This window comes from Mastigoproctus giganteus, chromosome 11 (genome assembly GCF_048544385.1).
Source record: "Mastigoproctus giganteus isolate SK-2022 chromosome 11, ASM4854438v1, whole genome shotgun sequence".
NCBI lineage: Eukaryota > Metazoa > Arthropoda > Arachnida > Uropygi > Thelyphonidae > Mastigoproctus > Mastigoproctus giganteus.
The window spans coordinates 139,480,383-139,505,160 of NC_143585.1; the positions used below are offsets into that span (position 1 = coordinate 139,480,383).

At 38.3% G+C, this 24,778-nt stretch overlaps 1 protein-coding gene across 1 annotated transcript in view; it reads right to left on the minus strand.

Annotated features, from left to right (window-relative positions):
* Positions 1–24,778, minus strand: part of Sc2 (trans-2,3-enoyl-CoA reductase Sc2) — a 183,872-nt gene that overhangs the window by 120,184 nt on the left and 38,910 nt on the right. The window contains exons 3-4 of the mRNA XM_090384691.1: positions 17,400–17,451; positions 6,375–6,419 (exon numbers count right to left, since the gene is read on the minus strand). Of these exons, the coding sequence (XP_090240817.1) occupies positions 6,375–6,419; positions 17,400–17,451 (97 nt within the window). The remainder of the gene's footprint in view (positions 1–6,374; positions 6,420–17,399; positions 17,452–24,778) is intronic.

Here is a 24,778-nt window from a genome sequence, read left to right on the forward strand (position 1 = left end):
ACAGATATAGTTTCAATCATTTTTAACCTTAAATTCTATGACAACCAAGGACGAAGATGTGCACTTCTATTTTCTTGGGCATATTTTAACTCAGTTTCAAAATTAAATTTATCCATATTAATCCCAATTTTAAATTCAAATTAGTATCCATCCTATCTCAAGCATCAATTGCAGATTATACAAAAGGTGAGTACCGTAAAAATTAAGCTACGCTATTAACTTGAGTCAATCTAAATCGGTATTTTAAGAAATTGTACAAATCATTCAAAGGTTAATGATAGAACAATATTTAATTTTTGGGATATACGTGATAATGAAGATTTAAGATTTTTGAAATTAATGCAACAGAAGGCACAAATGTAATGGATGAGCTACGAGTATTTGTTAGCAAGAACTGTTGTGATATTATTAGCATACAAGAACCATATGTAGTACAAACTAGGCAACTATTTAAAGTGGTAGGTCTCCCAATGAACACAAAATTGGTAAATGAGGTTAGGCCTAGAGCAGCAATTGCTGTTCTGAATAATAGGATTAATGTGACAGCCATAATAGGTCTGTGTACTCAGGATATTGTTTGTATGCATATTGAGAGTTCACAAATTGCCTTTTATATAATTTCAGTATACTGTGTGCCATCTGTTGATATTGAGAGTGTATTAAATTATTTAGACAGTACTGAAAAGACTTGGCAATGGTAATATTATCATTGCCATGAACTCCAGAGGTATGAAGTTAGATTTTCTGTTAGCTAAAAATTTAAATGTTTTAAATATAACAGGCCAGCCTTGTACATTTGATAATATCCATGGTTCATCTAACATTGATGTCACACTTGCTTCACCAGGAATGTTGCATAGGATTTGTCATTGGTGTCACTAGTATCACAAATAGTGACCATAGAGAAATTCTTTTTCATGTAGATGTAGGTGACAGATTTTGTAACATACAAACCACAAAAACTGAACAGTCCAGATTTCAATATAAAAGTATAAATTGGAATAGATTTAATAGTTCTTTAGCTTTAGATTTTGGTGCATTTCAACTAGTAGAATTAAATAAATCAACTACAGAAGAGTATTCTTTTTTTTTTATTCAAAATGTGCTTTATAGACTTTGGTAAAGTCAACTAAGAAAAGAAAAGAAAGGCTGAGTTGCTCCTTGGTGGTCTCGTGAGTTGACTTTAAAGAGAAGGAGGTTTTTGTAGCCAGGAAACAGTTTCAGAGGAATAAAGATAGGGATACTGATGAAGTGAATTATTACAAGAAGATATATAGATGCAAAAGGTAAGAGGTATACTAAACTAATTTATAAACATAAACTGCAGGCTTGGAGAAATTTAGTTAGTTCCGTTGGTAACAGTGAGCCATGGGAATTACTTTACAAATTATCCATGAATAAAATAATTATTCAGGATATAATGAACTCAGTAACAAATGGGGAGAGTGAAACATTAAGTTGGAAAGAAACTGTTCGAGTAATAACTGAACATTTATTTTCAGATGATATATTAGTTAGTGATGATGAAGATCAAAGGATTATTAGGCATTTGAATAAAAATTACCACTCTCCAGAGAATTGTTCATTGTTTCATTTGGATGAATTAAAATTAGTAGCCACTAGACTTAATATAAGTAAAAGCCCTGGCCTTGATTTGGTGGAGAACAATGTCATGCTTAATATGATACAGTTGTATCTGACTGTGTTATTAAATTTATATACCAAATGTCTGTTGGAGGGTGTTTCCAGTATTCTGGAAAAATGCACTAATAAAATTCCTACGGAAGCCGGGTCAGAGTTTTACTAATCTGAGAATCTATAAGCCAATTTCTTTATTACCTAATTTAGGTAAGCTTTTTGAGAGTTTACTTCATTTGCATCTAACAGAATTATTATAACTAGGGAATATGAGCCTGCCATGTCAATATGGCTTCAAAAAATTTAATTCTACGGAAGATGCCATACATGAAATGAAATAGGACCAGGGTATGTCAGCCAGGGTCAAAGGTTGATGACATTGTAGAGAAGATATCATCGTTTAAGGGCACAAAGGGTGGTACTGTTGTACACGTTGACACTAATGATATTAAGAGTAGGAGACTACTCTTAACATCATTATATTAAGAGTAGGAGATCTTAATATAATTATATAATCTTATAGATCTTAATATAATTATATAATCTTATAGATCTTAATATAATCTTAATATTAAGAGTTAATATAATCTTAATATTAAGAGTTAATATAATCTTAATATTAGGAGAGTACTCTTAATATCATAATCGGAATTACTTAACAAGTACAAGTCAATGCTGAAAAAAAGCAATGAGTTAGGGTTGAATTTGAAAGTGTCTGCAATTCTGCCCAGACACGATAGGAGGGAGTATATGATGAGAGCCTTGTCAATCAATTCGGCAATGGAGAGACTGTGCAAGGCTCAAGGGGTAGAATTTTTCTCAGGCTGGTCTATGCTTGTTAAGAGGAGAGACTGTTTTTACAGGGATGGGATACATTTAAATAGAAAGGGTGCAAGAACATTTGCTGATGCTATCGAGGCAGACTTAGGTGGGTGGGAAAATTGCTAGATTGGGGGGATACACGGACTAATAGATTAACAGTAGCCACTAGCAGAGGTGAAAGGGATTCTTGCACTGCTTCTATTAAAATGCAATTGAGCAGCAGCCTGGAAAGCAAGGCAATGGGGATTTCCAGGATTGCTGGGAATCATAGTGGAACAAGTATATACATGGGCTGTGTTAGGGTAACTAAGAGTAGAAACAGGTGCACCAATGCTAGGAGTAGAGTTAATAAATTCAATGAACTTGAAGTGCTAGTCAAGACATCAAAGGCAGATATTGTTGGGATATAAGAGACATGGTGTCACACAGACATAAGCAGTGCAGAATTGGAATTTGGGCAGTACAATGTGTACAGGAAGGATAGACAGGGCAGGAAGGGAGGAGAGGTTATGCTGTTAGTTAAGAAACACAAAATCTAAGGAAGTGCATCAAATTGATGTTGATGGACAATGCAATGTTGAGTCTGTTTGGTGTGATATAAGCACTGGGAAAGGAAAAATGAGAGTAGGTGTGTGTTATAAGCCTAATGAATCTGATGAGTATAATGAGAAATTGTGCAGAGAAATAGAGTGTACCAGTCTTATAATGGGGATTTTAATTTCCCAAAGATTGACTGTAATTTGTAGGTTGCTCACTCACACAAGAGCAAAGCTTTTGTGGATTCATTGGATGATTGTTTTCTACAGCAGCATGTTTGGGAGGCAATTAGAGGGAGTAATAATCTTGATCTGATTTTCAGTAGTGATTCTTCATGCATTAAGAATCTGCAGATAAAGGAACCACTAGGTGGCAGTGATCACATTGTGCTGAAGTGTGATTTACTCAAAGAGGTAACTACCATCAAGGGTAAAGGGTAGGGTTTTTGCTTACATAAAGGTGACTACAGTGGTCTGAGACAGTATTTAAATTCTATTCGGTGGGACCAACTAATGATGTTACCAACAGCAAATTCAAAATGGGAAGCATTCAAAGAATTAATCTTGGAAGCTACTAGGCTATTCATACCAACTAAGAAATATTGTTCAAGATTTAGGCCTAAATGGATGTCAGATGAACTAATTACACATGTGACAGAGAAGAAAAATGCATGGGATACATATAAAATAACAGGTGGCACAGAAGCCTATGATAGATATAAGCTGGTCTGTAACCAAGTCACAAAGGAGGTTAGGCAGGCGAAGGCAGATTACGAGAAATCTTTGGCAAAGGATGCAAAGAAAAACATCAAAGAGTTCTTTACTTATGTAAACTCTAGAAGGAAGGGGATGAATCAGATTGGTCCACTTGATATTGATGGTTCAACTGTTGATGATCCTGCTCAGGTAGCTAACAAACTAAATGAATATTTTGCTTCTACATTCACACATGAGGAGTTATTCAGGGAGGGGAATGCCAGAGGTGTATTCAACTCTGGCAGTAAGCTAGATAATCTTCTAATAACTCAGAGTAAAGTGGAGGAGAAATTGTTAAAGATAAACATAAGAAAGGCACCTGGGGTGGATGGAATCTATCCAGTTATATTAAAGGAGGCAAAGGAAGTAAGCAAACCCTTAGCCATAATTATGAGAGCTTTCTTGGACTCAGGGGAGGTACACATGGACTGGAGATGTGTAAATGTGACCCCAATCCACAAAGGAGGATCAAAGGAAGACAGGTAATTACAGACCTGTTAGTTTAACTTCTGTTCCAGGGAAATTAATGGAGGCACTGGTTAAAGAAGCATTGCAGGATCATCTAGACAAGACTTCAGTTGTAGCTCGGACATAGCATGGGTTTGTTAAGGGGAAGTCTTGTCTGACCAATTTGATTGGATACTATGATGTAGTCACAAAGAAACTGGATGCAAAGAATAATTTGATATTATATATTTGGATCTTAGAAAGGCCTTTGATACCGTTGCACATGGAAGCTTGCTGCACAAATTGGAGCAGTGTGGAATTGGAGGCAAATTGGTGCTATGTATGGATAAAGGGATGGTTGAGTGGGAGAAGACAGAGAGTGGTAATCAATGGACACTGCTCTTCGTGGACTAATGTTATTAATGGAGTCCCTTAGGGTTCAGTGCTGGGTCCATTGTTGTTTTCTGTATTTATAAATGATATTGATGATGGTATATCAGGCTTAATGTCCAAATTTGCAGATGATATGAAGGTTGGCAGGGTTGTTAATGACACTAATGACCATATGCTGCTGCATGAGGATCTAGAAAAGTTGAGCAGATGGGCTGAGAGGTGGCAAATGAAGTTTAACATTGACAAATGTAAAGTACTACATATGGGAAGCAGTAACCCCAGAGTAACGTATCAACTCTGTGGTACTACACTGACAGTGGTAGAGAATGAAAAGGACCTGGCAGTAATTGTGCAGGCAGATATGAAGTTTTCTGAGTAGTGCAGATGGTCTGCAAGAGTAGCTCATGGTGTCTTGTTAATGATATAAAGGAATTTTTCTAGCAGGGATAAGGAGGTGGTTATCCCCTTGTATAAGGCAATGGTCAGGCCACACCTTAAGTACTGTATACAGGTCTGGAGGCCTCATTTTAAGAAGGATGTAGAGCTGCTGGAACGAGTACAGAGAAAGGCAACAAGATTAGTGAATGGAACAAAGGGTTGCTCTTACGAAGAAAGGCTTAAGTTTTGCAAATTACAATGTCTGGAGACTAGGCAACCTGTGAGGTGATCTGATTAAGGTGAATAAAGCCTTGAATGGTTTGAGCATGCTCAATGCTGGTGGGATTCTTCCTCTTGCTCAGAATAATTGCCTGAGAGGGCATAAATTCAAATTGAGGAAAGACAGTTGTAGGATAGATGTGCGGAAGTTTTCCTTTAGCCAGCGGGTGACTGATTGCTGGAACAAACTTCCATCTTCATTGTAGAAGTTGTTAGCTTAAATAGATTCAAGGCAGAACTAGTTAAATATTTGGAGCGAGATGGATGAAATAAGAAAGGTGTATGTTTTTTTTTTTTTTTTTTTTTTGGCTGATGCTATATAAGCTTGCTTTCTTGCATCATGTGCCTTTTCTATTCCTAATGCTATATTCCTATAATGAATCCTGAGAACAGAGGCCTCTTTCAATTTAGGATTACTTATGACATAAGGCAAATTCCATACTGTGTGTATAATAAGTATAACTTTTGAACCATATAATCAGCACAATACTTTAACAGAACTTAAAAAAGAAACAATTACAAAAAAAAAAAAAGCAGAAACCCATCTGCTTTACCAAAGTCTGAAAAGAGAATCTAACCATTTCTCCAGTCAGTGCAATAAAAAATAAAAAATTTATCTGCTTTGCCAGAGCTCAAAAAACTAGAACCATTCCACCAGTCAACAGTGCAGACCTAATTCAGATTATGTTCTAATTTCCACATGCTGACTGGATCAAATTCTTGGGAAATTCTCTAGAAAATTTTTTCATTAATAATGGCTACAAGAATTAATACCAATGACATTTCAAAACATCAGCTCCTTTATGAAATTTTAATCTTATAAAGGAGATTAAGCAGGGCACACAAGAGACCAAGGTGCTATTGTGTCAACTTCCTGAAAAATGCTTTTTATGATAAAAAATGTAATTTGACCTACTAACTCAGCATTGTCTCAGTTAGTTAGAGTTAGTTATAGGGTTATAGTTGCTATGTGAGAGAAGCAAACTTGTTACACAAATTTGCTTTCCACCTAGGAATTCCCTGCCTCCCCTCCTCAAAAATCACAAACATCCTTTCATGAGTCTGCATTCTCTGCACACAATTTTCTTTAACCTCAATATAGAATTATTAGCAAAATAAACATACTTGGTTCAAGTTTCAAAGACTGCCTTTCTGGATGTAGATGTCTCCCTGCAAAAAGAATATGCAAATTCATTTAAATATTCATTTAATTTATTAGAGGTAATCAATTAATCAAAATGGAGTCATAATTATTTCTGAAACAGTTTTAACACTACCAAATTCTGCTAACGCTAAAATATATAAAACCATAATCAAATGGATGCAGCCAAATAAAAAAAATATTTTAAAAATCTAAATATGCTTATGCAGACATAAAAATTACATACAACACAACAAAAGCTAAAGGAAAAGTATCATTCGTGCACTCATTTCTTTACTGCCATTTGACTTTATAGTTATAAATCATCCTCACCAAGGTGCCTCCATAGCCAGGTGGGCAGGAGCAGCAGTGTGTAGCACATGCTTCTTGATTAGAACGGAGTTCAAGCCTGTGACCATCAAATACGGAGGATGCAGAAAGGTCAGGGAATGCCCACCGCATATCCCCAGAGCAATATGGCCTTAGTTGCTAATACTCCTAAAAACCAAATAACAACAACAACATCCTCACCAATATCAGCCAAAGTGGGTTCAACAAATCTGCTGAAACTCTTTCTTATGATCACAATTAAAATTACAGTAATACTTTGGTTAACAAATCCTCTGCAAACAAAGCTCCTTTATAATGAAGTCGGCAAATAGCACGCTACAGCACATTTTTACAGCACAAATTTGTAGTGGGAATATTTTGACATTCCTAAACTTGCTCCATGCTATGCAGAGAACAGCAGTTAATAAGATTGTTAAATGTTACAGTGCAACGTGCACAAAAGTGTACGGAAATGGTCTTCTGAGACGAGAACCTGAAACCAATACTCATTGCCCAAGAGTTGATGTGGTCAATGGTGCTCTGCAATTGCTGTTGTGAGAAAATGCTAAAGTCATCAATGAAAACCGTACTGTTTACAGTTGGAGGAAGTTCTTCAGTAATAGAATTAACTTTGATAGCAAAAAACATAACACTCAGAACTGACCCTTGGGGAATGTCTTTCCTTTGGCAGAAGGAATGGACCCCCACAAGGACTTGGAATATGCAGTTTAACAAAAAAATTTTAATAAAGAGAGCTATTACCCTTAAGACCAAGATTATAGATATCTTTTAAATTCCAAATTTCCAAGCCATATCATATGCTTCTTCCATATCCAAGAATATATTTGCTTTTAGCCAGCGGGTAGCGGATTGCTGGAGCAGACTCCCATCTGTTGCTGTGGAGGTTGATGGCTTGAATGGATTTCGGGCTGAAGTAGACAAACATTTGGAGTGACTGGATGGGTGAAATGGGAAGTTTTTTTTTTTTTTTTCTATTTTATTTATTTATTTTTGGCTATTGCTCTATAAGCTTGCTTTCTTGCATCGTATGCCTCAGCTAATGCGCTCCCTGAAAATGACCTCTCACTTCTAAATAATGGAACAAACACTTTTTTTCCATGTGCTTAACCATACGTTTTCTACCACCGATCTTTCTGTTTCCCTTCTCTCTTCTCTTCACTTACATTGGGAGGTAGAGGAGGACCTGCATGGAATGCAGGTATATAGTCTACCTCTCAAGAGTTAAAAGGAATCTTGGATCCATTTTATGTCTTCTGTTTCCTATGTGACCAGCTCTAAGGTGGTTTGGGAAAAAATATGGAAAATGAAAGGAAAATACACTGCATGCCCCTCATCAGTTCTGGAATATAATGGTTGTACTATTGCAGACCCAACTGCCATAGCCACTACTCTAGGGGAGACATTTTGTAACATCTCAGCAGCATCATCTTTACTCCTCAGAGTTTCTTGTCCTGAAACACCAAACTGAAAAGGAGAACTTGAATTTTATATCCAATGGTGTTTATCCATATAATAGGCTATTTACCACCCATAAGCTGAAAACAGCTCTTGCCCTTTAAGAAGGCTATTGCTGTTGGACTAGACGGCATCCGTTATGAAATGATCAAACACCTTTCACCAAAATCCATAGGCTACTTGCTTTTCCTATACAATAGAATCTTCCTTGAAGATCAATTTCCAGACACCTGGTGCAATGCAATTATTCTTGTTTTTATTAAACCCTCATGGGCTCACATCTGGTGAGTATGGGCTTGGCAAACCCAGAATCCTGAGGTGTATATCATCATTCTTCTCTTTCTTGCTTTCTTGGTGATTCCCTTCTACTTCTCTCTCTCTCTCAGGGTAATGCAGTATTTTTTTTTTTTTTTTTTTTTTTTGGCTGGTGCAGCATAAGCCTCAGGCTTCCTTGCACTATATGGCTAATAATAATAATATCAAAACAGGTACTCGTGTTTGAGAAAAGGATCTCAAATAGATGTTTCCAATCTTCGAAATTCCATGGGTAGCCATGTAAACCATGCAACATCATATTGAAAACAATTTCAACCATGCTGTGAAAGTTCCTATAACATTTTCTTCAATGATCCTTGCTGCATGAGTTCATCCTCTGGCTAAATCATACTGAAATTGTAATTCCAAAGTGTCACGAGTTCCGACAACATGATGTCCTGAGGTGAGCTGTTTCATTTGTCGATCATTAGATTACGGCAAGGCAGTTCCTTGTGCTGCAGACGACAGCTGTGTGATGCAGTTCCTGATACTGCAGGCATGAGCTTCGTCAGCAGCTAGTAATTACTAATGACTCAAGAGGACTAGTACAAATAGGCCAGGCAAACATCCCTAGTTAGACCATCAACACTCAGTGCTCTTTCAAGGCGGAGTATTCGAGGACAGGTGCTTCCCTGAGTGGTATTTTAAAGCAATGTATTCGAGGACGGGTGCATCCCTCAGTGGTATTTCAAGTCTCAGTACTCAACAAGGATAGGTGATTCGGGTTGTGCATTTCATCACTGATTGCTCTTTTAAGTCGGTGTACTGGATGAGTCAATTGGAAACGTCAGCCTCAAACTAAATATATTTCAATGCTTATGAAGATGATACATTTGCAATAGATCTGTGTTCATCTTCTGACTACAATTTACTGATGAGAATACTTCCATGATGTGGAATTCAGCTTCCTGGGTAATATTTCATTTATTAAAAAGACCTTTCTTTCTCAGACTGGACATTACATTGAAATTATATGCACTGACAGCAATTTCTCACTAGCTACTTTTCGTAGCAGGGACTCCAAGTTCCTTTTATATGAACTGCAGCTCTTCAGTGTCTTATACTCGTGCAGAACTTCAATATCTTGTAATGGAGGGGGATTTGGTGATGTAAGTCTGTAAATATCTGTACAGTATTGTGATTAGTGGCAAGGATGCCAGGAAAGCTGGCTGGGACCACCTAGTACAATAAATAAATAAATTTTAAAAAAGTGCCGCTTTCAGTTCCAACAGTGTGAAAGGTTGATTATATGCCTCACAGTTTGCAGACAGCTTCAAATGCTGCCTTTCAGCATTTTGTTTGAAATGCCAGAAATTCAGGGGGGGGGGGGGTTAGATGTTTCAGCAGACACTTCAGTAAATGTCTCCCCTAGAGTGTTCGCAATAGCACATCCATTATGTTCCAGGATCAATGTAGTGTATGATGTGTTTTTTGGGACTTTACCCCAGACAAGCTTAGGGGACATAGTCTGGGTGACCGAAGATGTAGAGCGGATCCACGATTCTTTCCAACTCTGCATCTAAGGTAATGTGCTTTGGTACATGCACGTTTGAAGGCTATTAGATTATCTGTAGTGGGATAACAAGAAAATATCCCCACACCTTGGTTTTGAGCCTTTCTTGCTGCTATGCACTAGACATTCCACCATGGTTTTGGAAATAGTGGAAACCAGGTGAATGTCCTTGGAATCACTATTACTGCTGCCTGGACAATACTTTTTGTGATGTACTACACTGTATCATTAATCAGCTCCTTGCTAACTTCTGTGATATTAAATGATGCCAGATGTTTGAAGGCATTCCAGTCAGCATTGCTGATCTTCCACCGTGGTATCCTAGACAGGTGGCATGGTCTCCCTTTACAAAGGGTGAATATGACAGGGAAGTAATCCCTACCATAAAGGTAGTCTTCAACCTCCCATGTACATAAAGGGAGAAGAGAAGGGGAGAATTTCAAAAGATCAATCGCAGTATATGTACGAGCAGCCATGTGGAAGAAGGTGTTAGAACCCACATTTAGAAGTGCAAGGTCATTGTTTTCAAGCAGACACTCAATAGATTGACCCCTTCCACTGATGTCAGCACTACCCCACAGAGTATTATGTGCATTGAAATCCCATAGTAATAAAAAAGTGGGCAGCAATTGCTTAATGAGATCATCAAGGTCTGCATGACATGGGAGATGTCATTTTCTGGTGGCAAATGGAGCAGACAGTTAAGAGGAACCCTACTCTAAGGAGAACTGCTACTGCGTCTAAGTTGGTAGTGAGTGGTGCAGCTTGAAAAGGGATACGGTTAACCACAAGAATGGCAACTACTCCGTGGGTAGGTCCATCCCCAGCTCTGTCTTTGCGAATAACTGAACAGTTTGTAGGTGGTAGATGACTTTCATCAACCGGTGAAATACCACCACTTTGCTTATTGGAGGCCTGAAGTGGTGAAACCCATGTTTAGTCTCTAGGGAAAAGTTTCCGGCATCCCCCTCTCCCCATACTTTTCCTTCAACCCATGCATGGTACTAAGTACTATAGGTTTTGATACCTTTCGTGTTTGGGATTTTCATAAAAAAAAAAAAAAAAAAAAAAAAGTTACGCAAGTAAGGGTCCTCATTTACAGTTAAATGTTTCCTGCAAGAAAAAGCAATTTGGTTCATGCTTACGCAGGAGGGCCTTGATGTCATCACTATTCTACGGAATCCATGGCAATTCCGTTGTAAGAATTTGAATGAGGCCATTATTTAGATTTACTGAATCTGTCCAGTGGCTTACAAATAGCTGAGGGCTTTGTTTTCACAGTCTCGGATTTTTCATTTTTTTGTAAAGTATGGACATTATCCAGCGTCCAGGTCTTAATCCACAAAAAGTTCCAGGACCGCTTCGTCATTTGTATCTTTCTCCTCTATCTCCATATTTTCATTTCTTGTGGGCAACAAGTCAGGTTTTTTTTTTTTTTCTCCATATCATTTTATTTATTTAGAGGTGGAGCAGTAAGTGGTATCAATATGGGAGTAGTAGCTGATTGCTTGTTTTGTACTGGCTTTTATTTGCTCAATAAGTAGCAAGCAATGGGAGCAAAAGATTCTTTTACTGGGATTGTCATATCAGTTTGCGTCCAAACAGACTGCTTTACAGCAGCCTTCTTAATGTAAGTGGGCTTATTATTATTTATTGGCATTATCAGTTTTCTCGCCTCCTGATATGGAATATTCATCTCTACTTTGTGTTGTTATATAATTTCTAGTAACAGCCGACAAACTAGTTTAAGTTAAACTTTATTAAAATAAATAAATAAACAGATATAAAATAAAAGTGTTAAAAGCATTAAAATACAAGCTTTAAAAAATATATATATATATATATATACAGAGTGTCTCAAAAATATTGGTACAAACGTTAAGGGAAGGTAGGTAACATCTAAAAGAATGCGAATCGCATAGGAACAGATAACCGGAAAAGTCACGGGAAAGTAGTAGCAGAGGCACAAGAAGCAGAAATGACAAAAGACAGTAATTAGTGGCAAACATTTATTTGACATAATATTAACAATGGAGTACGAGATGGATGCATTTCATGATGTTACAACAGATGCTCGAAGGTTCCACCACGAGACGCGATGCATGTGTGACACCGATGCAGCATGGATTGGCGGACACGGTCGAACACACCTGGAGTTTCTTTGACAGTAGCAGCAGCGCAGACGAGTCTTGCCACGAGATCCATTTCCGTCTCCACAGGCGATTCATACACGATAGATTTGAGGGCCCCCCACAGAAAGAAATCAAGGCTCGATAAATCAGGTGAGTGTGGGGGCCAGGCAACGGGTCCACCACGGCCAATCCATCGACGCCCAAAACGCCTTTTCAAATGGTCACAAACACACCTTCCATAATGGGCAGGTGCCCCGTCATGTTGAAACCAAATGTTGCGTCTCACATTTGCTGGAACATCGTCAAGTAACCCTGGTAGAACTTGTTCAAGAAAGATCCGATATTTAGCGGAGTTCATGTGGGATGGTAAGATGTAGTATGGGCCGACTAAGCAGTCACCGATCATACCTGCCCACACATTTATTGCGAAACGATGTTGTGCCGCATGGGGGCGCACACCGTGTGGGTTGTCATGAGCATTGTGCTGATCGAATAAGCCTTCCCGAGTGAAATAAGCCTCATCCGTGAACAAAACATAGGTTGGAAAATTCAAGTCTTGAACACTTTCTTAGAGAAACCACTGTGCAAAAGCCACACGTGCAGGATGATCTTGGGGGAGCAGTAACTGAACCCTTTGGAGATGAAAGGGGTGTAAGGAATCGTCATGCCAGACATGCTGTACACTGCAACGAGACACTCCCAAGGCAGAGGCAATGGCACGTGTACTGGAAGTAGGATTATTCTGGACGGCATTCAACACACTTTCTTCCATGGCGGGAGTTCGCGTCGAAAGTGGTCTGCCCGCACTACTCCTGTTACCTCTAAATGACCCATAATCGCACAAATTTTGATGCACACGCGCAAACAAATGGTGCTCCGTTCATGTCTGTCTGGGAAGCATTCGCCATAAATTCGTTCAGCGGCTCATCCATTGCCCTCTGCTAATCCATACACTAGGTGCATGTCTGCCAGCTCACAATTTATATATCGATGGATGCTCTTCATGCAGCGACTACTGCTTGAATAAGTAAACCAGAAATTTTCCCTCTCGCAAACTGATGAACAGCACCATGTATTGACTTACGGTGACGTTTCCGGTTATGGGTTCCTTTGAGATTCACATTCCTTTAGATGTTACCTACCTCCTCTAAGCGTTTGTACCAATATTTTTGAGACACCCTGTATATATATATGTGTACACACACACACACACACACACACACACACACAGGTAGCCCTCATTTTGCGCAGGTCCAATTTGCGCTGATCACTAACCACAACGCCATTTTTATTTTTATTTATTTATTTTTTTCTATTTTTTTTGCAAATTTTTTATAAATTGAAAGTTTAAAATCATCAGACAAAATTTATCGGCATCATACTGTGCTATCCACTGTTCACATGATATAGAACAATCTGAGGCAATCAGCAATTAGCACATCCGTATCAGAGACGAGAAAGATTCCCGGCCTCAAAGTAACCACTCGTGGATGTGGGTAGTAAAGGTCCATGCGGTGAACCATTCAGTTGGTTGTTGTTTACGCTATTTACATGTGTTGGAAATTTATTACGCTAGCATTTTTTATTAATTGTGCTATTAATAAATTAAATAATAATGGTAATAGTCGTGTGCAGTTTTTGCCAATCGTGTTATAAAGTTTTTAATTTAATAGAATAAAGAAATGCCATGTCTGGTAAAAGAAGTTCATTGAATCCTAAGTGCAATATTTGGAGGATGGAATCTGGTGAAAGTCGCCCTAATGTGTGTGTAGGGTTATGAATATGCCTCCATCAACTATTACTACAACTATGAAGAATGCTAATAAAGTAAAACAATCAATGCAAAGTGATAGGTAAAATTTTTGGTGCTTGGAACCTAACCCTGTGATTTCCGATTGACTCCGTTATATAAAGGGTTCCATTTGCGCCTGTCCCCCCCCCCAGGAACCTGACCCTCACGTAAATCGAGGGCTACCCCGTATATACTGTATTTCTTCGATTCTGACGCACTTTTTTTCCCCTATAAACATCTCTAAAATCAGGATGCGTCTTACAATCGCAGTTTTTTTTTCGAATTTTCCCACACTTTGTACAGCACCACACATTTTGTTTTTACGTGGAAACCCCGTCTCCAAGTTTGACCTTTATTGCATTCTCCAATTCCAATGGAGAATAAAGTGGCGTGGGTGATTTCATGTGCTTTCGAAAAGTAAAGCCACCGTTATTTCATTATAGTGGAGCTCACTCAGCGAAAACTAGGAAGTTTTGTTTGTATCTTCAAGTGGAGTCACTGTATTTCGTTAATTTTGATCCCTTATTGCACATTAAAATGTCAAAAAGATTGCACTATGAAGCCGCATTGAAACGAAAAGTTATTGTGTATGCAAAAGAACATGGAAATAGAGCTGCGGGTCGACATTTTGACATTAGTGAAGTAAATGTTCGTCGTTGGAGAAATGATTGCAATTCCATATTTTCGTGCAAAGCAACAACCAAGTGCTTCACAGGGCCTAAGAAAGGAAGATTTCCACAAGTCGATGAAGCTGTGATACGTTTTGTAATGGAGACATTACAAAAGGATTACACATCAAAATTAGACATTCAAAAGGATTACACATCACTCGACAATGTGCAATTGAAAACCGGAGAAATTGCCAAGTCCCTGGGAATTTTTTGCAAAAATACATCAAAACGAAGAAGTAAAGCAAATATGCAATTAATAAAATCCGATGACAGCAAAGTAAATATTGATACATGATTAGGAATTTCATCGGGGGACTCCCCCTAACCATGCATCAAAAGACTGCATTTCCATACTTGCCAATAACTATGCAAGAGAAAATTTAAAAAATGTAAATGAAAAGGAAAGATATCTCTAACATAGTATGGACAAGGTAGTCCCGACGCAGTTTTTAAAAAAATAAATACAAGTAAAATTTAGTAAATTGAAAATAAAAAGCTGGAGAATTAAATAATTATATTATTATACCTGAAAATGGTGACAAGAAGATACATGAGATCAAACCAATAGCTGCAAACCAAGCAGTAACAAATAGGGACAAATCTGTTAAATAATACAGTAACTAATGTGACAGAGAGCTATGAAAAAATGGAGGACTAGTGACCTCGATAATAGATTTTAAGTGTATGGAAATAAAGAAAAAGAAACAAAATTTTGTATAGCTATTGGCAAATATGGAAATGCAGTCCTTTGATGCATGGTTAAGGGTAGTCCCCCGATGAAATTCCTAATCATGTATCAATATTCACTTTGCCGTCATCAGATTTTATTAATTGCATATTTGCTTTTCTTCCCCGTTTTGATGTACTTTTGCAAAAAAATTTTTCCCGCCTTTATCTGATATGGTATGCATGGTGCTCGCCTCACAGTTGACACAAGTGGGTTTTGTTGCTGTAAATGAATTGCTTTTGTACTCTTTTGCCCTGCAACTAACACAGGCAGGTACTCCACGGCAGGCCATCTGTGAATGAACATATTTCTGGCATTAAAAACATTGCAGGGGATTTGGGATGTGTGGCTTTATGTTACAATTTGTGCACCAGGGTTTTATCAAGTTCAGAGATGTTGGAGAATTAAACGTAAGGATGAGGTTTCTAGTTGGAACTAACTTCCCATCCTTATGCACAGAAATTCTTTTCACACCTTTCACCCCCTGTGGTTTCAGTTCGGTGCAGATTTCCTCCCCAGTAACCTCAAGAAGATCCCACTTTGAGATGACACCTCTTGATGAATTTAGTGTTCTGTGTGGCATCACAGTAATTGGTATTCCTCCGAATGATGTTGCTCTGCGTGTCTGTCATGTTTTATTTCAATTAAATGTCCCCAGAACGAAGCCTCTTAGCTGATTTCAGGGAACCCGCTAACCGTCTAAACCCTGTATAAAGAAGGGTGACAAACCAATAAGTTTCTCAGTTTGGGAATGTATAACCAAAAACCTTGGCACAAGACCTGACAGTACCTCAGTTCTACTCTTTCTTCTCTCTTTTTTTGGAACAACCTTCCTTTGTACATATTTCCTGAAAATTACAGTCTACAGAAGTTCAAGTCTAATGTCAACAAATATCTTCTTTCGTCTTCTCAACCTCCAACCCAAGCACAGTACTAAGTACTATAGGTTCTAATACCTCTCATGTTTGGGGTTTTCATAAAAAAAAAAAAAAAAAAAAAGAAGTATAGGACAAGTTCCTCCAGCAAGTCTCTCCTGTCTAAATGCCATTGAACTGGAATGGTATCTCTGAACTTTAGAACACTTCTGTGCTTATATTTATATTTTGTATAACTGCTGTATGGCATTGTAAAACCTTTTTTCTGACTATATATGAAATTCAATATCTTTAATATTGCTTGTTACGTGATGCCCAGAAGATTGATATAAGGTTCACACATGACAATTTTTTTTATATATTTCTAAATATCTTCTTTTATTATTTTTATTACCTCTGTTAAACCCCTAGCCTCTGAGCTTTGGGGTTGGTACTACTTCTCAGTGTATATCTCCCAGAGGTTAATTGTTGGAACAAATTTCCATCTGTCGTTGTGGAAGTTGATAGCTTAAATAAATTCAAGGAGGAACTGGACAAACTTTTAGAGGGAATGGTTGTGTGAACTTTGTTTTTTGGCTGATGCTACATAAGCTGATATGCTTGCTTTCTTCCATCACATGCTTCTATTTCTATTACTATTAACAGTGATGAAGATTATATTATTAACTAAATTTTGCTACTCGTTATAGCTCAAAAAGCTACGTGTCATACGTATTTTTTAACACGATGGACTAAATTCTAGATAAAACCACCTTAACCCATCATTTCAAATATCTTTGTCAAAAACTTGCAAACCCAGGTTTAAACTTCAGTCAATGTAATGAATTTCTCAGTAACATGCAACATATACCATCCACTATGACAATATAGTGGTTCTGCTACTTGCAGATTTGTTTGAAGGTCTAGATTCAATTCCCATCTGTGTGGAGGAATTTCTAAAGTCCTCTTCAATCAAGGCTATAGTTAATAGACATCAGGCAGAGGGAATAGAGTTCTCCCGTAAGTCACTCTGGGTTTTTCACAAAACACAACATGCAAATTAGCCCAATAACACAGATTTGTACACACATAATACACAACATGGTCCAAGTCACTGATGTCCTAAACTCTACAACAACAACAACAATATACCCTTTTAAATTATTCAAGGTTTTATAAGCAACATGAAAAATACTTACTTGATTTATGAATCTGTTTTTTCACATCATATACAGAAGACTTTAGAGAAATCTGGCATGAAAAAAACAGGAGCAAATAATTAAACCAAGTTACAGAATCCTCATTAAATACAAAAATACATACATTAAATATTAGTGTATTTACAAATAAATTCATGAAAACATTTACAGAATTTGGGAAAAAATAACTAAATTCATACAACGCATAGTAATTTAAAATTTCACTATATAGAAGTTCTCATTTTAATGCCATAAAAATCAAATATGTACACAGTAAAAATAATGGTAATTTCTGCAAGTCATGGTTCATCTAAAACTAAAAACTGGTTATAAGCCCTATTTAAATAATTAATCACATTACATAATAATAACACTTCATATGCCCACCGGGCTAGCCGGGTAGGTAAAGTGCCTGCCTGGCAACCCAAAGGTCGCGGGTTCGATTCCCGCTTTGGGCTGGATATCACGATGGTGCCGAATCAACCGGTTGGTTGGATATCCCAGCCACAATACACGAAGGAAGCAAGAAAAAACTGGTTCCTTCGTGTATTGATCACATCATATGAAATAAATAAATAAACACTTCGTATTTTAACTGGCCATTTTTTCGGCTCTTTGTGCCTCCTGTTAGTTGAAATTGCCCTGAAAATTCTTCTATATTCATTATTTCCTTGAGGTTTTTGAAAAATATGTCTGTCATCAACTCACGTTCAGGCCTAGACTGTGTTATATCAATAATCAAGATACTGGGGTTTCTCTCCCTTTTGGTTTTTCTGGTTAAAGACCAAATTTCACAACTTCAGGGTTTGTTTTATATTTTCTTTAAATCCTCTTTGTTAGCTACTTCCATTATAACACCATTGTCTCTTATTTTTCTCATATTGTTGACTTTGATGTCTTTCAGGTGTGGTGTTTTAATTTTGTCATTACAGTATCTTTCACTGCTTCACTTGATTTGCAGTTTTTTTATGAAAACCCCAAACACGAGAGGTATTAGAACCACCAATTTTAAACACACACACCAACTGTTTATGACTGATTGAATAATGAAATAAAATAAAATAAAATAAAATGATAAAAAAGACTAAAATAATATTTACAAAAAACTTTTAATTATTTACAAAAAACTGAAATATAAAAGCGATAGAAAAGACGATAAAAACACTATTAGAGCTTTCGGAGGTGTCTACCTCCTTCCTCAGTAATAGTGAGACTTAAGCGACACATCCTTAAGTATGTGTAACAGCAACAGCACTTAAGGTTTGCCTACCGTTGCAGGGATCATAATCTTATGCCACATGGATTTAGGATCAAGGCACCATTTAAAGATGCCCGTTTGTCCAGGATTATCACATGGTATCAAAAGAAGGTTTTGAATACATGGATTCAGAAACTTCATGATGACTTGAGACATAGTAGGAGATTGATTGATATAGCATTAGGTGATATTAGTAGTAGATTGTCCCCCCTACACCTGATAGGTGTAAAGAGGTTAGTTTTGGAGAGGACGAATAGGATTACCTATTCATATAAACAGAGACATATTAGGAAGTTTCACACGTTATTAGAGGAGCAGTCCACTGTATTTAGGGGTAGCGACCATTCCAACTTTATTCAGAATTTAAGTGGCAAATCGTTAACCCAAGAACAAGAGAGACTATTGGCTGTTGGATCTAAGTTTGCATTGCTACCCCCTAAACCTCCAATTACCGAAACATCTATGGGTATTGAGAGGGCAATTAGCAAATTACCTGAACATATTGCTAATCAAATTCGTGTTAAAGCTGTTGCCATCCTGGGCCAAGCAAAAACGGTTGCTCCAAATCTTACCCCGAAACAGAAGAAAGCACTAGAAGAACTTAAACGGAACGAAGATATCATAATCCTACCAGCAGATAAAGGCAGATCAATGGTGGTATTAAAAAAAGAAGATCACCACAAGAAAGTGTTAGACTTATTAGGTGATAGTGGTACTTATAAGATTATCCACAGAAACCCCTTGGCTAGCTTAGAACAGTGTGTAAATAAGATGCTACTTTCCTGGCTAAGAATGGAAAAGATTCCAAAGGACAAGTATTGGTCCATGCATGCAACAGGGTGTCGACTGCCCAGATTTTATGGGTTACCTAAGACACACAAGGAGAATGTTCCATTACGGCCCATAGTTTCCTTCATTGGTAGCCCTACGTATGCTTTATCAAAATATCTGGCGCAGCTGATTTCCCCGGCTGTGGGGTGGTCTACGTTGGTCATTGGAGACAGTGTGGAATTTGTGAACTTTGTAAGGAGTCAAGAAATAAAGGAGGACGAGATGATGATGTCATTAGATGTTATATCATTATTTACGTGTATCCCCATAGCACATGGGGTAGAATGTGTGAGGTTGGCTTTACAAAAGGATAATACCTTAAGTGCTAGATCCCACCTAAACATAGAAGATATATGTGGTGCTGTTGAATTATGTCTTTCTAGTACAACCTTGGTTTTCCAAGGAGTGATGTATAAACAGGTTCACGGCACAGCCATGGGTTCTCCAATCAGTGCTATTGTTGCAAATCTGGCTATGGAGGAATTTGAGAATAGGGTTTTCGCGAGATTGGAGTTCCCTATGCGTAAGTGGAAACGATATGTTGATGACACGTTCACTATTGTAAAGAAGGGGAGAGAGGAAGATGTGGTCTCGTTTCTCAATGGTTTCTCCCCCTTTATAAAATTCACCTCGGAGGTAGAAACAGATGGTACCCTCCCATTTCTGGACATAATGGTATATAGGGAAGGCCCCAGACTTAGAACTAAGGTTTATAGGAAACCAATGTGTAGGGGCCAGTACACACATTATAGGACGGCACAGACTGTTCAACATAAAAATAGTGTGGCCAGAGCACTTTTGGGTAGGGTGAGAACACATTGCAGTACCCCCGAGGAGGGAGAGAAGGAAATTAGGCAAATCACGACGTATCTTATGAGGTGCGATTACCCCCAGAGGGTCATTGATGAATACAACAGAGAGGAAGAGCCCAATCGGGTAGTTCCGCCTGTACCGCTTACCACAGTGTATGTTCCCTACTATCCGGGCCTGTCAGATCGCATTGCGAGGATGCTTCGCGACTTTCAGACACGCTGTGTGCAGCTTCCGGGCCAGAGGTTGCACACAGTAGTGTCACAGGTCAAAGACCCCATTACTAGGGATTCTAGTAGTGGGGTCGTATATGAGATCACATGCCCGGATTGTGGGGAATGTTACGTGGGGGAGACAGGACGGCGTCTCAAGGACCGTCTGGGGGAGCATTCACGAGCGATACGGACCGCAGAGCTCAATAAATCTGCCATTGCCGAGCACTATTGGGAAAAACAACACCAGATCTCCCCCAACAACACTGTCATCCTTGACCGGGCGCATAGATTCTGGGACCGCAAGTGGCTGGAAAGTCTGTGGATTGGATCCTCTGGTAACAATAGCATGAACAGAGCCAGGGGAGTTAGGCTTCACCCCCTTTTTGAGGCGGTGGTTTTGGCCAGAGATAAACGTTTTAATTTTCCACGTCTCCAGACCACTTCCGGTTCTGGTACAAGTGAAAGGAATGCTGAGTATGCGCCTGGTCATCCACGTGTGCCGTGAACCTGGTACTTAAGGATGTGTCGGTTAAGTCTCACTGAGGAAGGAGGTAGACACCTCCGAAAGCTCTAATAGTGTTTTTATCGTCTTTTCTATCGCTTTTATATTTATATTTTAACTTATTTACTTATTTTATTTTTGTTATATTTCAATTTTTTGTAAATATTATTTTACAGTCATTTTTATCATTTTATTTTATTTTATTTCATTATTCAATCAGTCATAAACGGTTGGTGTGTGTGTGTGTTTAAAATTGGTAGTATGAATAATCCCAACCTCAGAGGCCTTATTGCAGGTATTAGAACCTATAGTACTTAGTTGTTATTGTTGTTATTGTTATTTGGTTTTTTAGGAGCATTAGCAACTAAGGCCATATTGCTCCGGGGATATGCGGTGGTCATTCCCTGACCTTTCCGCATCCTCCGTATAGTACTTAGTACCATGCTTGGGCTGGAGGTTGAAAAGACGAAAGAAGATATTTGTTGACATTAGACTTGAATTTCTGTAGACTGTAATTTTCAGGAAAAACATATGAAGGAAGGTTGTTCCAGAAAACGGCAGTTGAATGAATAAATGAGGAAGATGAAAAGTTGGTTCTGTGAGTTTGAAGCTGGAGGACAGTAAATGGATGTTGGCTGGTGGCAGCATGTGTTCAGATTGTTTTGAAACAGAGTGGGAATTATAAAAGCTAATTCAGAAGAATAGTGCAAATGGAAGTATCTGTAGAAAAGGCATGCAGCAGAAACAGTACGTCTATTAGACAGAGGGTGCAGAGACTCTGTTAAAGATGAGTCATTAATTAACCTAACTGCCCTCTTCTGAATGGAATCTAGAAGCCTGAGAGAGATTTTGGGGGCACCGCCCCAGATGTGGGAACAATATTCCATGGTAGGGCGGATTTGCGATTTATACAGAGTGAACAGCTGTTTGGAAGAAAAGTAATGCCGAGAGCAAAAGAGAAAACCAAGTTTTTTAGATGCAGAGGCAGCAATATTTGTAACATGCTTGTGCCAATAGAGATTAGAAGTCAGGGTGATCCCCAAAAGAAATATATCATGTTGCCTAGAAATCGGAGTGTCACCAAAGATGAGCATAGGAACAGAAGAATCCTTTTTGTGAGATATAAAACAAGACTGAGTTTTAGATGGATTGAAATCAACTAAGTTGTCTTTGCCCCACTGGAGAATTACCTGGAGATCGGCATTTAAGGAATTGTTAGCGGATATTCGAAAAGTTGAAGCTGATTGAGCAGGGCAAGGTTTCTCTAAATGGAAACTGGAATGCAATTTGCAATCATCGGCAAAACTATGGATAGGATTTCCAGTCAATGGAAGAAGGTCATAAATATACAAGAGGAAAAGAGTGGGGGAAACCAGCATTAGTGGAGAAGTTATAAGACAGAGAGCCATCACCCTCAGTGAGTGATCAGAGAGAAAACTGGATAACCAATTACAAAAAGCAGTTGGCAAACCATAAGATGGAAGCTTGTTTAGAAGACCTTTAAACCAAACATTATTGAAGGCTTTTGAGATGTCAAGGGCAATTGCTTGTATTTCAGCGAACTTTTCCATTGAATTTGTCCATAAATGGGTAACATAAGCCAGAATATCACCAGTGGATCGACACTGATGGAATACATACTGGCGATCGTTGCTCAGACAGACGGTTACTAGGTAATTTAAGAGTTGGCAGTTAATTGATTTCTCCATTACTTTAGAAAGAGTAGAAGTAATTGCAATGGGACGATAATTGGATGGGAGGGATTTGTCACCCTTTTTAGGAACTGGCTGGATATGCCAAGCAGAAGGAAAAACACCTTTGGAATAAGAAAGTGAAAAAAGGAGGCAAAGAACAGGAGTAAGTTCAGGAGCACAAGTTTTGAGAACAAATGGTGAAATACCATCAGGACCTGGAGCTTTCTTAGCATCTATATTTGTCAAAATCCTTATGACATCCTTTTGACGGAAGACTGCAGGAGGCATTGAATGGAGCGTGTTGGGAATGGTGGGAGGTGTTTTACCAAGTTCATTAATACATGAGCTGGAAGAAAAATGGGATGCTAGTAGGTCAGCTTTATTCTTGGCTGAAGTGACAACAGAACTATCTGGTTTTGTCAGAGGTGGGAGCAGAGATGGGCAAAAGTTGCGGCCAATAGCTTTGGCAAGAGACCAGAATGCTCGGTTACCATTGGGCAAGAAGCAAGTTTTCTACTCTTAGCCTGTTCAAAATCTAGTTTGGACTGATTAATAACTGCTTTAAAATTGTTGCGAGCTTTGGTTTAGTAAAAAAAATGAAACCGAATAATTGGAAATAAGCCAATTACGATATGCAAAACATACTTCTCTTGAACAGCCTTGGCACATTTATTAGAAAACCAAGGTTTGGATAAAGGATGAGATTTTAATGTGGTGTGTGGGATAAAGGATTACATTCCTACAAGAATAATTTCACTGACTCGATCTGAGCAAACAGTGACATCAGAAGTTTTGAAACAGTAATCCAACCAAGGAAAAGAAGAAAAGAAATCTTGCAGGTCATCCCATTTTGCATTCTTGTAATGCCAAACAATACGGAGTTGGGAATAGCCATGAGATAAAGGCTCCATTGGAGAAGAGACAATCACCAAGTTGTAATCTGAGGTGCCTAAAGGACCACTCACTTCGACCGTATACTTAGAAGGGTTGTTTGTGAGAAAAAGTTCAAGCATGTTGGCTGTATGGTTAGGATTGTCCAGTATTCTTGTAGGTAAATGAACAATCTGTGCAAGGTCATTAGTAATTACAAAAGCCTAAGCATCTCGACCAGCTGGGTCGGTGTGACTAGAAAATGGAAGCCAGCTGGAGTTGTGACAATTAAAATCACCAAGAAATATTACCTCAATGTTAGGAAAATTGGACTGGAGAAAGTCAAGTTGCAAAGAGAAGAAGTCAAAGAGCTCCAAGTGATTAGTGGAGTTGGAAGAAAGGTAGAGACAACAGATGAATTTGACACAATGAGGTAGAGAGATTTTAAGCCAGAGAAGATTGAAAAGAGGAGATTCTATATTACCAAGTCTCTGAAAGGGAATATTGGAACAGACATACGTAAAAGTACCACCTTTGAGGCAAAAGGAATCATACAGCGAATAATTTTGGCAACTGAGATCAGCAGTAATTGAATCAACCGATAACTGAGATTCTGTCAGAAAAAGACCATGGGGTTTGGCAGACTGTTAGTAGAAATGGACATCGTTGAGATTAGAACTGAGACCATGTATATTTGTGAAATGATCTAGGAAGTGTTTGGGAGGTTAAGATCTTTTCTCAGATAAGCTTACTTTCTTAGTTTGACAATTCATGATGTATTCAATAAGGGAAAAAAGTGGGGGCCATGCTATATGATGTATTGAAATTTTTGGATATGGCATACACATGGTAAGAATATACCCAGATCCTTGACATATCATAACATGGCCTCGACAATGGCCCCCTCTGCATACACACTACTCAGACTTCCTCCAGTCACTATCTGGCAGAGTAGAGGTAGCAAGATTATACACTAGCGTACACGAAAGCCTCCTAAAGAGTTACTAATAGGTTCGGCCTGGTGTACTAACTAGCAGCCAGCCTGTGAACACCGTTTTAGAGCTGTACCCTTGAAATGTAAGGAAGATTGGATCTCGCCATGATGTCCATCATAACCTCAAAAGTCATCAGTTATACTGCATGATGGAAGAGATGGGTTTGAATCAGTTTTATCCTTTAGGATTATTATATTTGTCTTT